The sequence below is a fragment of the Mauremys reevesii genome, linkage group 5, assembly GCF_016161935.1.
Source record: "Mauremys reevesii isolate NIE-2019 linkage group 5, ASM1616193v1, whole genome shotgun sequence".
Classification (NCBI taxonomy): domain Eukaryota; kingdom Metazoa; phylum Chordata; order Testudines; family Geoemydidae; genus Mauremys; species Mauremys reevesii.
This window is the reverse complement of record NC_052627.1, coordinates 56611309-56623778: the sequence shown is the minus strand read 5'-3', so window position 1 is coordinate 56623778 and position 12470 is coordinate 56611309. Positions and strand designations below refer to the sequence as shown.

Below are 12470 nucleotides of genomic sequence, written 5' to 3'. Positions count from 1 at the left end.
GGTATGAATAGTTTTACTAAACCAAGAATTGCCACAGTTTTTGTTTTAAGACTCATACTTTAATTCATAATGTGCCTACAATTTCAGATGATGTATGGAAACATTTTTTTGAAGTGCCTTGATATAGAGCCTCTACTAATAATAGCTTAAGGTGAGGCTGGAATGCTACTCTAAGCATTCTTTAGAGAAGGTAAAGCAAGTCAGATATTTTCATATTTCTTTTCAGTAACACTTAAGCTAGTGTGTCCTACCTTTAGTACTTTTAGAGTCTTATTTCTCTCTACAATAACTTTTTATTAACATATATTAAAGTAAAACACATTGCAGAGACATATAAAATGATAGTGATGATATAACTGCCTGCTTTAAAATGCTTATAAACTGAAATCCAAATAATTATATAGTTCTGTATCTATAATCTGTTAACACATCTTATGATAAATTACAAGGAAATAATTTATAGACACTGATTATATTAAAGTGTTTTTCCCTTATTTGTTTGACGTTTTGCATTCTGTGCAAACTTCCCTTTGAAGTCCAAAGGACCGTTCACATAGCTAAGAATATGTGGAATTAGAATAATACTTCCTGTTACTATTATTACTGTTCTGATGCATAAACTCTCAGCACAGATGCCTTATTTCTGTAGTTTTGCATTTTTGTGGGTTGTAGGTTTACTTTGATGCAGAGACAAATAATGGAGATTTTATTTTTTGTTTTGTGTTGATTGATTGAGCTGATCCAGTAGTGCTTATGCAAGTGGTCTTTAGAAGTCAATGGGACTACTCACATGAGTAAGGCTTGCAGGAATGAGGCTTTTATTTGACTGGTTGGAAAGGAGTGTTTGTTTCCATGATAACTTTTTGTGCTTTGGTGCATTTTTTCCCCCACATTTGTTGGTTGTTTTGGATGTTTTTCTGTTGTGTTATTTTAATCCCCATCACACTGGGACAGTAGGGTTGTTGGGTTTTTTTTGGCCATTTTGAAGTTGTTGTTTTTTTTCCCATTTATAAATGTAGTTCCTTTGTAAAATGTTTGTTACTGGAGAAGGCTGTTTTTACTGCTCACTGTGGACACTACTGATTGTTTTGGTTTTAAGTATATAATACACTCAGAAGTCAAACAATGTATGAATAGTAAATTATTAAACAAATAAAATTAAACCAGATAGTGACCCTTTCATGTATTTCCATGCTTCTGTTTTAAACTGATGTCTCTTTGCCATCAGTATTCCATTAGGTCACACAGTGATATGCTCTTGCCAGATATACCCAGTACATTTTTGCTTCATTGAAAGCTAATTTTCTTTACCTCTCAAGTTAATGAGTTTAAGCTTTAATTTCATTTCTGGTTGGCTAATGGTGATGGTTTCCTCTCAGTCCTCTTTCACACGGGAAATGTTGTGTTCATGAGTGGGCTGGTTGGGTAGGACTGGGATGAGAATGTGAAAGGAGGAGGTAAGGTTTTTGTTGGAAAGGAAAGGCTTTAATTTAGACTAGTTCCATTAATGGTAGCACCTCTCTTACACTTGGTTTCCACATTGGCCTTTTTTCCTCTAGCTCTCTGCTTCCATTTTTCCTCCTCCCAGGAGTCCTCACTGCATAAGAAAGTGGTCATGCAGTCTAATCCTTCTTGTGCTCCTGCACAGTAATGGTTTCTCAGTGGTGCCAACATCAGCAGGTGAAACTCATTTGACTTAATCTATTTTGCAGTACTAAAATATTGCTGACTATGGCATCACCAAGAAAACATTCTGCAAGAGTGCAAGTGTGACCAGGGTGCATAATAAATCTTTTAGTTTTTTCTTATTGAGTGAGTAGTAAAATGTGAGAAGGTGCAGTGAAACACGGGATTCTCAAAGATTTATTCTTTGCTCTTCTTCAGAGAGGTAGCGAATGCAGTGGTGCAGGCCATGAAGTAGTTAAATGAGTCCCCCATAAATAAACTTACAATCATTAACTAGAACTTTTTTATGGATAAACCTATGTTCCTGCCTTATCTTGCCATACAATAGATTGTAATTTATAATCCGCACAGAACAAATGCCAAAGCATGCATTTAAACTACACTTTATAGACATAAATGAACCTGGTATTAAAAAGTCAAAAAAAATGTCCTATCATGCTTCAGTGTTCCTCTCTAGTGTGCATAGTTAGATTTGCTATTACTTATATGTTTCGTTCCTAGGTTAACCATTCCATTTGAACAGGTAGCTGTATTTATGTATCTCAAAATTGCAGAATAAATACATTTTATTTCCTCAGGTAGTTGGATCTTGTTACATTGTGATAGTGATTAGAGAAAAGTACATATCTGAAGAATTTTAGGAACCCATATTATATTATATATTATATTTTAGAATGTCAATGATCAGCTCTCAGTATCAGAGGTGTAACCGTATTAGTCTGCATCTGGATCAGCTAATCAGTTGTTGAAAACTAGATTCATTCCCTTGGGGGTACGTACTGCTCAGTTTCAGGCTGTCAAAAATTGTTTATCTACACCAGGAGTCGGCAACCTTTCAGAAGTGGTGTGCCGAGTCTTCATTTATTCACTCTAATTTAAGGTTTTGGGTGCCAGTAATACATTTTAACCTTTTTAGAAGGTCTCTTTCTAGAAGTCTATAATATATAACTAAACTATTTGTTGTATGTAAAGTAAATAAGGTTTCAAAATGTTTAGAAGTTTCATTTAAAATTACATTAAAATGCAGAGTCCCCAGACAGGTGGCCAGGGCCCGGGCAGTGTGAGTGCCACTGAAAATCAGCACATGTGCCGTAGGTTGCCTACCTCTGATCTACACGTACTAAGTTTACATTTTCCCATAGTCAACAGATTACTTTAAAGTAAAATCTGAATGGCCTTGTGTTTGTTTGAGGCTATCTAAAATTACTGCTTAAAGAATGCAATAGATAATTTATGATGATGCTCCATTATGTCAAGGTAAAGGTGTAGGGCCAGATCCTGCAAAGTCATCTCTTGATAGGTAATGAAAGCCCTCAACTTCTACTGAAGTAAATGGTAATTCAGGATGATTAGCACCTCATAAAATTAAAGCTCTTTGCTTCATTTATGAACGGGAATGGTTAAGTGCAGTTTGAGTTTGCAGGTTAACCTGACCACAGATGCTGTCCTGTTGGTGACTCAAAAATGAGAAAATTCCATAGTTTCAATTTACACAACTAAATACTTGCAGCTCTAATGATTTCTAAGCCTGAGCTGATCTCATTTTGAGCTCCTTTGGGGTATGTTCTTTTGATCTGTGCACAGAAAACCATTAAAGTCATTGGGGCCCAGGCATGTGGAAGGAGGAGGCAGAGAAAACCATGCCCCTTTGACTTTATTTAATAATGCCTAGAAGTTATTAAAAAATGGGAAAGGTCGAGTCAGTGAAGGGTGCGGGACCTCAGAGGGACCAGATGAGGGCGGGGCCTCAGAGGGAAGAGGAGAGGCAGGAGCAGGGCCATGTGCGGGGCAGGGCTCATGCATATGTCATGCTTTTGCCTTTTGAAAAGGTGATCGCTCTAGTGTGTTACCAGTCCAACTGAAAGCAGCGCCTGAGCTCTAACCTATAACTCCAGCCAGGCCATCTAGCCTGGAGAGGAGGCATCACTAAACTAGGGTGATGAAAGGGTTGTGTGTATGGACTGGAGGGGATTTAGGGGCAACAACTGAGTAAGAGCTCAAGTTAACTTTCTGGAGTGAACACACACCCTCATGGTCACCTTAAGCAGACAGCACTGGTGAACTTTATTTGTAGCACCAAATGTCGTCTCTTCAAACTAGGGTGACCAGATGTCCCAATTTTATAGGGACAGTCTCAATATTTGGGGCTTTTTCTTATATGGGCACCTATTACCCCCCACCCTCTCTCCCGATTTTTCATACTTGCTGTCTCGTCACCCTACTGCAAACTGTTCTGGATTGTTAATTTACAGGTGAATCCCTGTCTGGGAATGAGATGGTGAAATAGAAAGAGCTACTGGCAAGCTACATTTTTTAAATGCCCTCAATCCTTATACCTTTTGACTATTTGTTTTTGGTGAGAATAAGATGTGTGTGTTTGTTTTTTCAGCTTCCCTTCAGCTTTAGTTCAGTATGACTTTATTCTTTCAGTTGTAATGTTGTATCCTGCATCGAAATTCTTAGTGCCTATTTTTGTAGATTATTGGAAATTACAGCAGAAAAAGGAATAAACAATTATGCTGAACCAAACTCATAATGAGTAATTTAGATTTTTAAAAAAAATAAAAAATTTGGAACAAGTTAGTTCATGTTCAGTTTTATAACTTGAACAAATGAGCTTGATAACAATGGTTCATCCAGGCCACTATTTAACTACTTGGAAAAGATAGATATCCATTTGAGATTATCTTTAAACTTCTGACGAACAGTGCTGTTGGCTTTTTTTAGCCTTGATCATATTTGGAATTCTGTTGTCATATCTTTCATTGCTAATAATTGTTTAGTGATGTAAAAGATAATTTGGCTTATTTATATGGATGACATTTCCCACAGTTTCTGATCCATCTATTTTCCTCTTATGTTTCTATCATGTTTGGTATCTCTACCATCACATACAGTATTAATATACAGGTATGCCGCAGCACTTCTGCTTTCTTCTTGGAATGAAACCTAATGAATGGCAGCCATAGCTAGAGCTGGTAATAACTTCAGATTTCATTTTGCAAGAAATTGCAATATTTCAAAATTTGTTTTAATTCTGAATTGGAGAGAAAACAGAATTTTGAAATTTCCCACAAAATAGAAATACCAAAAAAAATTCACTTTGGAAAAATATACATTTTGTTTCAAAATAAATTTGAAATATGTTTTTTTTTGGAGGGGGCGGTGTTAAACAACAGTTATGATATTGATTTCAATGGGAGCTAAGATGCCTAAATACCTTTAGAAATCTGGTCCTTTATTTTCTAGATCAAAGTGTCTCTTGTTTATCTTGCAATACAACAGCTTGACACTTTGAACAGGGGTTTGTCATCCTGGAATCATTTTTCTAGGATATTGAAAACAGCTGCTCCTCTAATTAGTGACTAAGTGCTTATCTTGTTTAAAATGTTTAACTGATTCATCACAACACTAACAGGAGACATTTCAATCCAGAAAACATAAATATAAAGATCTTGTGAGTTTGCACAGTTCCTATGAGAACTGGCCAGCAGCAGGATGGTGGTAGTGCAGAGCCTGGGGGATGGGGACCCTGAACCAATCTCCTTCCACCTACCCTGCCAAGGGAACAACCAGTATTTTGCATTATATTTGTTGTGTGTCTATGAATATTGACTGGTAAATTAATATGTTTATTTGGATAATGGTGTGTTAATGAAAACAAAGGAAAATCAATTTAATTGCAGCCTTACTAATGTCCTCATACAGCAAAATAGTTACGCATGTGAGTAGTCTGATTTCAACATGCCAAATTAAGCACAAGCATAAGCCTTTCAAGGTTCAAACCTAAATTGGCAATTTTCCTTTAGTGATTTTTTTCGGCCATATACAGATATAAACTTAATTAGATTTAGGAAGGGATTTTGAAAAACATTTAGTTACTGGTCTAACTGAATGAAGTCATTAGTAAAACTTCTACTCTTCTTTGGTATTTTCATTTGATTAGACTACCATTTTTCCCCCCAAAGAATTCATTACCTGAGCAAACTAATTTTTGGTCTCTTTTTTGACCTGTAGAAGTAGCAATTTTTGCCAAATATGTTGTTTTAAGAACTAAACTAGAAAAAGAGCTAAGAATAAACAATGTTATAATCAACTGAACGGTATGTCTAATGCTAACTATGAAACCTCACATCCATATACCTTTCTCCAGATTTCTTCATCAGCATGATTTAAAAATCACAGTCCTTTCCATAGTATCATTTTTGTTAGCATGAGCACAGAGATTGTAATATATGGCAGATTGACAAGGAAAGGAGGATAATGTCCTTGTTCATATAATTTATAGTAGAGGGAGAAACATAACTAGGAGAGTTCTCAAGGCAAATGCAGTTTCAAAGTGAATGTACTTTATTTCCTAGTTTAGAAACATACTGTTTTTCATTCTTAAATTGTTTCTTTCAGTAAATGTAAAATCTGACAGATATTATTTAATCTGGTGGAAAAAGATGAGAAATCCAGTTCTGTGGAGTGAAATGCTGAATATTTGGCCTGGAATTTTTAAAAGTGCTTGTTTCAGTAATCTTGTTTGTCATGGTTAAGTCAAGTCATTGAGGAAAAACTTGACAACTTGATTATAAGAGTGCTTTAGGACAAAAAGGTGTAACCATCTGTGCATCCCTGTTGAGTAAGAAATAGCTTTCATGAACAGAATGACTGAATTCAAAATTAGCAGTATGAGTGGCAGTAAATTTTTAGAAGTGATCACTTTCATACATATTCCATATTATACAAACAACTGTACCTACTGTATGAAGTAATTTAACATCATTTTTAAAACAACAAAGGTGAAGGTGCGCCATGCGGGAAAATAACAAGCTTATTTTTAAAAAAAATCCTAGTGTTATTCATTTATAATCCAATCCTGACCCAAACTATCACTGAAATTGGTGAGAGGTTTATGGGTGCATAAGGAATCCACAGTTAAATATATATAGTAGGTATATGCTTTAGAATGTACTTAGTAGGTAAACATTGTTTAGATATGTACCATCAAGCATGAAACAACCATTGTCCTGCTGTGTCTGCTTTTTCTTTTTTACCTGGTGAATTCAGTGAGAACAGAATTTCAAATTCATTACTAGAATTGGTTGGGAAATGCTTTTTAATTTAAAGTTTTCCTCAAAAAATTAAAGCAAAAATATTTGGCTGAAAATCAAAATATTTAAATTCTGAAACGCCACCATGGTGCCTCATGGGAATTGTAATTCCAGTGTCTCATGTTCCCATACTCCTATATTGGCCAGGCTCCCTGATCAGGTTGTTTGCCATGATGTACCACAGTCTTCCCTGAGGGAAGACAGTGCATCCTGGCATTCACATGCGATGGTGTATCATGGAGGTAAAGTCTGGCTGGGCAGCCCAGCCACACAGGAGAATGGGACAGCAGCATTCGAGAATCAAAGTATTTTATGTTTCAGCCAAAACATTTTGGTTTTCAGTTGAAAACATTTTTAGTTTTCATGAAAAAAAACTCCAATTTTTCATCAAGAAACAGTTTTAACAGAATTTTTTGACCAGCCCTATTCATTATTGAAGCAGACTATGTATCCAACTATAATGCTTTAAAATATTAAGTTGTAAATGCAGCTTTGGTTGTGTAGTTTACTCAGGATTTATGAAAATGACCATCTGTTTATGCTTTCTCTGCTGTTAGAGAGGTATATATTATATTGAGGACTACAGCTTGAGAAAAATATAATGTATGTTGTTCATTCAGAAACATTTATCAAGGCTTTCCCCTGTCTTTATAATAAATAAATATTACCATGAATTAAAAATCCCTGAGTGCTTTTCTATTTCACAGTGAAGAACAAATAAATGCACATTTTTGAGCTTGTAAATGTTAGAAAATAAATTTTCACTATTAATATAAAATTATCCTGCTACTGTAGAATACCATTTTAGCAGATATGTGAAATTTTGAAATAGTATAGCTATTTGGAACTCAATATAAAACTTTGTGGATACTTTTAAATTTATCCTTGTTACATTAAAGGTAATGAGCACATGCCAATTGATTGTGCTTGCCAAGGGAAGTGATGAGATATTAGGGGACAAGATTGTGCCTGACCATAGGTATACAATAGTGGCTGATGGAGTCAGAAGCCTTCCTTATTCTTGAGCAACTGCTTCTTTGAGCATAAGAAATGCATTGAACTAGCACTGCCAGTTGCACAAGCTTCCCTAAAGGGGATGAGGAATCTCCAGACCAGCAAGCAGAACTGACTCTTGAAACACAATGACTCTTGCTGCTCCCCTGGGGGAATGTCTCAAGTTTGCCATCATAAATCCCCAATTCAACCCCAAACCACCATGTGCCATGTTCTTGAAGTTGGGTTTGAAAGATACTAGTCCATATGTGAAGTTTCAGAACCCTTTGCCTACACCTCCAACATTTCCCCCCATTCTGTCATGCAAAATACTATAGAAAAGTTCTCTATGCTTTTTTGAAATAACATACTTTAAAAGTATATATGCTATTAGTCTAATGAAATGTAATATGAACAGAAATATTAACTAACTGTAAATTTGTGGAGTAATGTGGTAAGTCAGGGTAGAAATAAGAACGGCATAGTGCATCACCTAAACATTACTGTAGAATAATTAAAGATTATTTATTATTGTTTTATTTATTTTATTATTATTTATTTTAGTCATCTACTATCAGTAAACACAATTGCCCTTTTGGAAGTTTCCTCACTTGAGCACTGATAGGTTTATGAGTATTTTAAAATGAGCAACAAAAATATTTCATGTACTAATTAAGGCAACTGTGGTTGTATGCAATCAGGCAGTGCCAGAAAGAGCTTTGGTTCTCTAATTGTTAGATGTTTAGAGCAATACACCTTGTTATAAATTATTAATTGAACTTTACATTATGGCTAGTGTTTTTTGAAATATTAATCATTTCATTTTATTTTTCCCCAGCTCCTCTCTTAGAAGTGTATCAACTGGATCCTCAAGACCTTCCAAAGTATGTCTCGTGTGTGGGGATGAGGCGTCTGGATGTCATTATGGGGTGGTTACCTGTGGCAGTTGCAAAGTTTTCTTCAAAAGAGCAGTGGAAGGTAAATGTTCATGTGGGTGCTTCTTTTATTCACTTTCTGATGTTGTTATATTTTCATGATTAATGCTGCAATGTTGTTAGTCTTAAAAAAAGAAAAGTATTAACTCAGCAGTTATGAAAAATACTGCTTTAGAAAAGTTCCAGGCATTTTCCAAATAATGTACACCTTAAAGACTTCGCTTTATATCCACCAAATCAGCTTCCCACTCCTCCACCCACAATTGTTTTTTCAGTTAGACATACAGAAAATAATTTTATTTGGTCACAAATATACCCAAATCTTTCATGAGCTGTAAGAGAATTTTGGATAAAGATTGGGAAGCGTCTGACTGTGCTTCAGAATTCCATTACTCCCATAACATGTAGATTCTATACTAAGGTAAGACTTATGCAAATATACTTAGGACTCATTAATATATTCCCCGTCCCCTGCAAAAAGAGAGTGGTGACTTGAAGGCCAGTGAATCTTGGTGAAAAAGCCTGGATTGGAGGGTCTCAAATTACTTAGAGGTAAATGATGATGTTCTACACCTGCATTAAGATTTTCTCTCCGAGACAACATTTTAATTGGTGTTTTTAAATATGGCATTTCCATTACCAAGTGAATGTTTGGGCTGTTGCCTTTCCTTTTATTATGCTAGCTAATGTACAAATGCTCTTGCCAGGGCACCTCTGAAAGAATTCATGGAGATAACTTTGAGTGCTGCAGAAGTTTGGTTTTGCCTCATATTAATTGGTTTGAGCTCGGAATAAAATCAAAAATGTTATTTACAAACTCTCTGTAAATGTAAAATATTTCCAAGTGGCAGATGTTACACTTTCACTAACAAGGACCAAGGTTTGTGTAGGGCTTTTTGTTGACTATTTAGCAAATACAGTAATTCCTCACTTAACGTTGTTGTTATATTCCTGAAAAATGCGCCTTTAAGCAAAACAATGTTAAGCTAATCCAATTTCCCCATAAGAATTAATGTAAATGGTGGGGGTTAGGTTTCAGGGAAATGTTTTTCACCGGACAAAAAACTAATATGTATACACTCACACAGTGTACATTTTAAACATACAGTTTAATACTGTTCACAGCTATGATGGTTATGAAGCTTGGTTGAGGTGGTGAAGTAAGAGGGTGGGATATTTCCCAGGGAATGTCTTGCTGCTAAATCAGTGGTTCTCAAACTTTTGTACTGGTGACCCCCTTCACATAGCAAGCCTCTGAATGCGACACCCCGCCCATAAATTAAAAATACTTTTTTTTATATTTAACACCATTGTAAATGCTGGAGGCAAAGCAGGGTTTGGGGTGACGGCTGACCGCTCGTGACCCCCCCCATGTAATAACCTCAGTTTGAGAACCCCTGTGCTAAATGATGAACTAGCACATTGTTGTTAATGTAGCCTCTCACTCTACAAGGCAGCAGGAATGGAGGGGAGGGGAGATAGCATAGCAGACAGAGACAGACATACACCTTGTGTTTGGGAGAGAGAGCGAAATTCACACTGCCCCTCTAAGTAAGCTGACCCACTCTTAAGTGCATTGTCTTTTTAAGTGGATCAGGAAGTTGAGAGAGCAGCTGCTGCCCCAGGCTCTCTCTGTCCCCCCACCCTGCACTATATGAAGATGGGGTAAGCAGGGTGTAGGAGCAGGAGGGAGGGGGACACCCTGACATTAGCCCCCCTCCCACTTGCTCCTGCACAGCAAGCAGGAGTCTCGGGGAGCAGCTCAAAGGCAGAGGGCCGGAGCAGCACATGGCACTACATGTGCTGCTCTGGCCACTACTGCCATGTGCTAGCCTGCTGGGCAGCTGCTGCACAGGGAACTTAGGGGAGCAGGGAGCTGATAGGGAGGCTGCCGGTCCACCTTGGTTCCAAGTCCCCACCAGCTAGCTGCAACGGGCTGCTCTTCCTGCAAGCAGTGGACAAAGCAGATGGCTGCCAAACAAGGTTAGAAGGGAGCATTGCACAACTTTAAACTAGAATGTTCCCTAATTGATCAGCAACGGAACAACAAAACAATGTTAGCCGGGACTACTTTAGGTGAGGAGTTACTGTAAGAAGCTTGTGAGTAAATAGACTGCTCTTCCAATGACTATGACAAGAGGCCTATCCTAAATGTGAGGCCCTGAATGTGAGGTCTACAGTACCCAGCTGGTTCTGGGGAAAGAGTAGAGTCTGACCAAAGAGGTATGATATTAATCATATGATTAAGTTCTTTTTGTGGGCCTTAGATCAGTTTGTTGATAACAGAATAGCAAAATGGATTTGTACCCATTAAGGGGGAGGAGGGATAGCTCAGTGGTTTGAGCATTGGCCTGCTAAACTCAAGGTTGTGAGTTCAGTCCTTGAGGGGGGCCATTTAGGGATCTGGAGCAAAATCAGTACTTGGTCCTGCTAGTGAAGGCAGGGGGCTGGACTTGATGACTTTTCAGGGTCCCTTCCAGTTCTATGAGATAGGTATAACTCATTACTTTGAGTTAAAATTAATATTCAAAAATAATCCTTTAAGATATTTAGAATTCAGTGTTCCTTCTTTCTCTTAAATGACCTAAACAGAATAATGCAGATGTTTTTAACTCTGCTTATAGTTAGCACTCTCAGAAATCTTGTACGTAGGCTCTACTGGAAACTTTTTTGAGAGTTAATGGACTTTTTCCCCCACTATTTTTATATTGAATGTTTCTTCTTCAGCAAGGGATGACAGATTTCACAATGGGGAATTACATGTGGAACTGTGCTCTCTCAAAATGGCTGGCATCTCCAGTTGTTATCAGTAGGACTTACGCCATAGGCTGATCTTCACAAAGATATCTGCTGGCTTCACTCTCACTGTGACAGTGGGAGATGGTGGCCATTTTCCAAGAGGTCAACTCATCATGAGTTCCCATGAAGAGAAAGATTCTTATGTGCCAGCCTCTGCTTAAGGATAGCCCTGTCATTTATGAAAATTAATGGGAAAAATTATCACAAATCCTAAATACTTGTTTGAAAGTTACCTAGTGCACCAGATATATTTAACAAAGATGATAGGGGCAACTGGGGGTTCGGATGAGATGACAGGAGCAAGAAGGGTGCGGAGAATTAGGGTATACAGGAGAATGAAGGAAGCGAGGTGCAAGAGGCTTGGGGGAATTTGAAAGACAGGAGGGAGGGAAACTGGGCTGTATGCTCTAAAAGTTCCCTAGTGTGCTTTGATTTACTTAGGTAAGTCAGAGTGCACTAGAGAACTTTTAGTGGATGGCAGCAGGGTCCACATGGATATTTAGTCCATGGCAAGCTAGTGCAGGGTAGATTTACACGCCGGCTTGCCAGAAACTTGTGTAAACAAGCCCTGAATGTGAGGTCTCAGGATTTTCATTTCCATGCTCCATTTTCTTTTTAGTTTGTCTAAATTCCAGAGAACTGTCTCAAAGTGGAACTATATCAATTGTTCTCTATGTCCACTGATGGTGTAACAAGAAATAATGAGTGATCTGCAGCAAGAGAGATTTAGGTTATATATTAGGAAGATTTTTCTAACTATAAGGGTAGTCGAGCTCTGGAAAAGGCTTCCAAGGGAGGTTGTGCAATTCCCATCATTGGAGGTTTTTAAGAACAGATTGTACAAACGCAGGGGCATGAATGGATGACGTCTCAAAGTCCCTTCCAGCCCTACATTTCTATGATTCTTTGATAAGCTAAGGGAACATTCTTGACCCGAGGAAATTGCCCCCAGCATAAT

The 12470-nt window shown here is 37.4% G+C and overlaps 1 protein-coding gene across 5 annotated transcripts in view; it reads left to right on the top strand.

Annotated features, from left to right (window-relative positions):
• Positions 1 to 12470, top strand: part of NR3C2 (nuclear receptor subfamily 3 group C member 2) — a 258185-nt gene that overhangs the window by 134894 nt on the left and 110821 nt on the right. For 4 of the 5 annotated variants that reach the window (XR_005599519.1, XM_039541769.1, XM_039541767.1 and 1 more), the window contains exon 3: positions 8617 to 8768. Coding sequence is in view for 4 of the 5 variants with exons in the window: in XM_039541769.1 (XP_039397703.1) it covers positions 8617 to 8768 (152 nt within the window). In the remaining variant the exon portion in view is untranslated. The remainder of the gene's footprint in view (positions 1 to 8616; positions 8769 to 12470) is intronic. The other variant, XM_039541768.1, reaches the window with a different exon arrangement.